This window comes from Phalaenopsis equestris, unplaced genomic scaffold, assembly GCF_001263595.1.
Source record: "Phalaenopsis equestris unplaced genomic scaffold, ASM126359v1 Scaffold000372, whole genome shotgun sequence".
NCBI lineage: Eukaryota > Viridiplantae > Streptophyta > Magnoliopsida > Asparagales > Orchidaceae > Phalaenopsis > Phalaenopsis equestris.
In genome coordinates this window covers 427,286-431,883 of record NW_018164814.1, presented here as the reverse complement: position 1 = coordinate 431,883, position 4,598 = coordinate 427,286, and the positions used below count along the sequence as shown (strand labels likewise).

The following is a 4,598-nucleotide window of genomic DNA, read 5'->3' as shown; positions in this document are numbered from 1 at the left end:
CGTCTGAAATAAGATCAGATAAAAAATGCTTTGGAACATATCCACGATGAAAATCCTACGAAAGCAATCAATAATCAAAGATTTAAGTGTGTGATAGCATCTCTCAAAGGGACATAAACCTTTGGTTAATTGCATTTTAGGGGTGCCCAAGAATACTCTCCTTACAAGAAATAATGCTTACACTTGTATAACGACTAGCAGAGGGTGTCAAAAAGGAAGGTTATATCACAGGAGCAACTTGAAGTCTTCAAAGCTCCCGCCGATTCATAAAAGCAGAGAACGAGTCTCTCACGATCCCATACAGATGGCGGCTTATCGGTGATCGGGGCCTATGAAATAACCCATTCTTCTATAGGGTCCACACAATACTTCCAAGGCCAAACTGTGCCATAAGGGTAGAGGGTGAGTCATTGTATCACAAATGAGTGATGGTTTATCCGCAATGAGGGCCTATGCGAAGACATCAACGAAGCTTCAAAGGGAGCGACATGGTTTAAAGGGGGTAAACAAAGGAATGGTAGATTAGTCTTAATTGGGTAGAGATAACCAGTCATTTATTAGGGGATTTGTCGTCAACGGTCTCCCAAACCATGATGTGGGTATGACGTTCTAAACCCTAATTTTTTTTGCAATGCACGTAGGAAAGTTCTGTGACTTCCCTTGACTATGGGTGGCTTCAAATGGGTTTAGAGTGATCTCTAATCACCAAAATTGACTCTGAACTTATCTCAGGTTCTGAATGAATCTGCTTAATAGTGGATTGTCCTGAGCAAGGTCGAATTATTGTGAATTCTAGTTTTGTGCCCCAAATACGTGCCAGGAATTTTCAGATGGTTGTCTTGAACTTTACCATCCTGAGCGGTTTTGGTGGACACCCTACACGCGTTACATAAAAAAATGATGCCAACAAACACATCTCTAATTTTGGAGTACACTTACGTAAATATTGCATTCCTTCGTGGGAATTGTAAGAGGAGATCGATATGTCGCAGTCGCTTGATATTTGAGCCTCAAAAGACTTGTTTTTCATATTAGACACCATGATAGTGGTATATGAAGTTTGATCAGTTCATGATGGGATATGAGTGTCAGGAGCCAATACAATTATTATGGATATTTAAAAAGTTGACCAATTATGAGTTCACCTCTCTACTTCTAGATGTTGATGACATGTAGATTGTATTATCTGTCAGACTAAGGTTGATAAGATGAAAAAATAATCTGATATGACAATTGATAAGATTTGACTTTCATAAAGAACATATGTTCGAAAGATTTAAAGAATTTTGGGGTTGATAACTCAAGCAAGACAACAAGTCTATCCATTGTATCTCATTTTCAGTTGAGCTTAGATTAGTTTCCTAAAGATGATCCAGAGAGGAAAGAGATGCGATTGATTCCTTACATTATTGTAGTGGACAGTCTGAAATATGTCTTGATTTGCACAAAACTAGAAATTGCACAAGCGGTTATTATTGTGAGTAGGTTCATGCGTGACCAGGGAATGAGTTTTTAGCAGGTTTGTGAATAGTATTGTGAGGTATCAAAATGATACAATTGATATTGGCTAGGTGTTCGAAAGACAATCATCTATTAATGAATTTTGTGTAGACTATACCGATTCAGACTTCGTAGGTGATATGAAAAGACACAAGTCTATGACTAGCAATTATTCACATTAGAAGAAGGTTCGGTTAGTTGAAGATTAATTTTCAGTCCACTATTTTTTTGTTTACTCTAAAAGGTGAGTATAATACAATCATGGAGGCAATAAGGAAAGCAATATGGATGCAAAGTTTACTGGATGACTTTGGAGTTGATTAAAAGCCTTTGATGATATTCTGTGATAATCAGTGCATGATTTTCTTGACTACAAATCCAGCTCATCATACTTGTATCAAGCACATTGATGCGAGGTACCACTTTATTCAAGACTTGATTGATGATGATAATATTCTATTGAAGAAGATAGAAATGAAGAAGAGTCAAATATATATACTCAAAAAGGTATTACCAGCTCTAAATTTCAAATAATATAGAAATTTGAGGAATATTAGAGCTCATAATTGATTGCAAATTCAGAAGGAAGGTGCGTAGGCAACTATCTTTATGCAGTCATTAAGGTGTTAAAACTCATTTTAGTAATCTCCCACTTATCTGAAAGTGAGAGATGATGTGAAGATTGTTATGTAGAATATTAAATATAATAGTTATAAATTAGGAAGTGTGTATATTATAAAGAATAATATTAAATAAACTATTTTAAGGAGTTCTAATTATATGATATTTTCTATATTATGAAACCTAATTAGAGGAGATATGATTATATTATATTTCCTATATTTAAAATATTTCTAATTTGTAAGATATAATCATCCCTCATTTTTAAGAGGGATTATGAAGGATTTGGGGTGTGTGCTGAATTGTAATTTTAATTGGATGGATTTTTTCTTTATCCTCACCTATTAGTAGTGGAATAATCTCTCCTTGTCAATGTTACAGTGTGTTTGGTTGTTTCTTTATTGTGTGAATTTATTTTCTGTATTATTTTGTAGAATAATATTTAAATTATAAGAGAAGAAGATAACATAATATAATACAAGCGAGAATATGAAAGATAACGGCACAGGACTTGTAAAGCGAGTGTATTTATATTCCTCTATTCATATTCGTTACAGCGACTCTCAGTACTTCAGAGATAGTAGTTCTGACTTTCTTCTACTAAAATATGTAAGCGTTTCAAAGCTTTTCTTCTAAAGTTGGAGAGCAAGGAATACGACAAGATGCATCTTTTAATCATCAATAGATAGATTTAATAACCAAGATTTTTCAAGAGCCATAGTGAACTCCTTCTTTCTTTTGATGATTACAGAAGAATGATCTGCATTTTTTATGATTTGGAGCTCTGCTTTAGGAACTCTAAGCTTGATGTTATAGCTGCATTCCAATGGAACCGTCTGGTCTTTGTCGCCATGAATCATCTTCATAAAAATACCTTCTTCTTGTATAGTTCTCAAGTAATTATCCATGAATTTAGCCCCCCGGCATAACACCTCATGCATTGTATGCCAGCCAGAACGGTGAGTGTGCCTTGTTATATCCCTGATTTGGAATGCCAGATGCCTGCTTACAACAATATTCAAATGTAATTTGAAGATATTTTATTAATTAAGAAAATTTACAAAATTGCAAAAAAAAAAAAAAATCCCTTCTTACTTTTTCCCTGTTAGTAGTTTAATTATCCATTCCCATATCAAATGATTTCTGCAAATGATGAAGCAAATAGTTCTTCCCAAGTGTTCATACCAAGACATAACTGAAGAGAAGAATGCTGAAGGAGGCCAAATTTTCCTTTCAGCCAGTCTATTCAGAGCATTGTGGCTAGCTTCAGCTTCAATTGAAGGAAAGTATGGCTAAAAACAAAATCAAAATCATAAGAAAATATATATCAGTATATGCTTATAATCGAGTGAGATTTAAATATGTTGCTGATATCACTTTTACTATAATCTTCTAATAATTATCATTAAATCTCATAAATTTATCAGAATTACTTACAGGAGCAATAAGAGTAATGGACTTCACAGAGTTGGGATACTTGGCAGCTAATGCAAGTGCAAGGATGCAGCCCATGGAATGTGAAACTAAGTGAAAACTAGTCAATCCAAACTGTTTAATTACTGTTCTCTCTATCTTCTCCAAGTGGTCTTCGATTCTATACAAACAATTCTCTGGTTTTGGACTTTTACCAAAGCCAAGAAGATCCACAGCGAACATTTTAACTCTCTGAACTGCATCGTCTGATAAATTTGGAAATACAGTCTCCACCCAAATAGACGAAGATGATAGAAATCCGTGCAAGAAAATCACATTCTCCGTTTGAAAGCTACCATCTTGGCTCGTTTCTGCTGAAATTCCGAAAGAAGTTATATTCATGAATTAAAATGATCCAAAAGGATCAATTTTTTAAAGAAAAAAGACATTTTTGATCCTGAATCTACGCAAAAATCACCTCGTTTTGGTTCTTTGATAACCAAATGAAGAGTCTCCTTCTCCTTCTCCGGCGAATTTTGCCATGAAACACAGCTCTCACAGCTACAATCTGACCACCGAGGAGATCTCCTTCCACCTTTCTTCTTCCCCTCCTTTTCCTCATCATCTCCTAATCCCTTCTCTGAAACGAAGCCCAATATCTGATCTCTAAATATGTTTCTCCTTTCATACAAAGTCTCAGAAATCTTATGCCCTGCTTCTTCTCCACCGCTCCTGCAATGACAAGGAATCGGATTCGCTTCGAGAACTGAATCCAGAAAGCGGTAGAAGATACAGAGAGCACAGTCCAACAGATCAAGCACGGCGAAAATGGCGGAGCTAAGAAAGCAAATTATGGCTTTCGTTGCCCCCCTCATCTTCATCGATGGATAGATAATGAAGTTGCCGTTTTGAGCTTGCTTGCCTCCAGGCCACATATAAATAGGCTTTAATTTTCAAAATGAAAATATTACAGGAGTATTTACGTACATAGAACCTAATCCCTAATATATTTCACATCTAATACTCAAAACTTCAATATTATATATATATATATATATATATAT

General features: G+C 35.1%; 1 protein-coding gene across 2 annotated transcripts; it reads right to left on the bottom strand.

The window, feature by feature from the left end:
* Window positions 1-2,632: 2,632 nt before the first annotated feature.
* On the bottom strand, window positions 2,633-4,428 carry LOC110026458 (probable lysophospholipase BODYGUARD 4). Of its 2 annotated transcripts, none has more exons than XM_020727399.1 (4): window positions 4,013-4,428; window positions 3,559-3,908; window positions 3,217-3,413; window positions 2,633-3,123 (listed from the first exon to the last, which is right to left on the bottom strand). In XM_020727399.1, exons 1-4 carry the CDS (start codon window positions 4,413-4,415, stop codon window positions 2,793-2,795), a joined length of 1,281 nt encoding a protein of 426 aa, XP_020583058.1. In that variant the 5' UTR covers window positions 4,416-4,428; the 3' UTR covers window positions 2,633-2,792. The 2 variants fall into 2 exon arrangements, with proteins under 2 accessions (XP_020583058.1, XP_020583059.1); XM_020727400.1 differs by having other exon boundaries at window positions 3,559-3,905.
* Window positions 4,429-4,598: the final 170 nt, after the last annotated feature.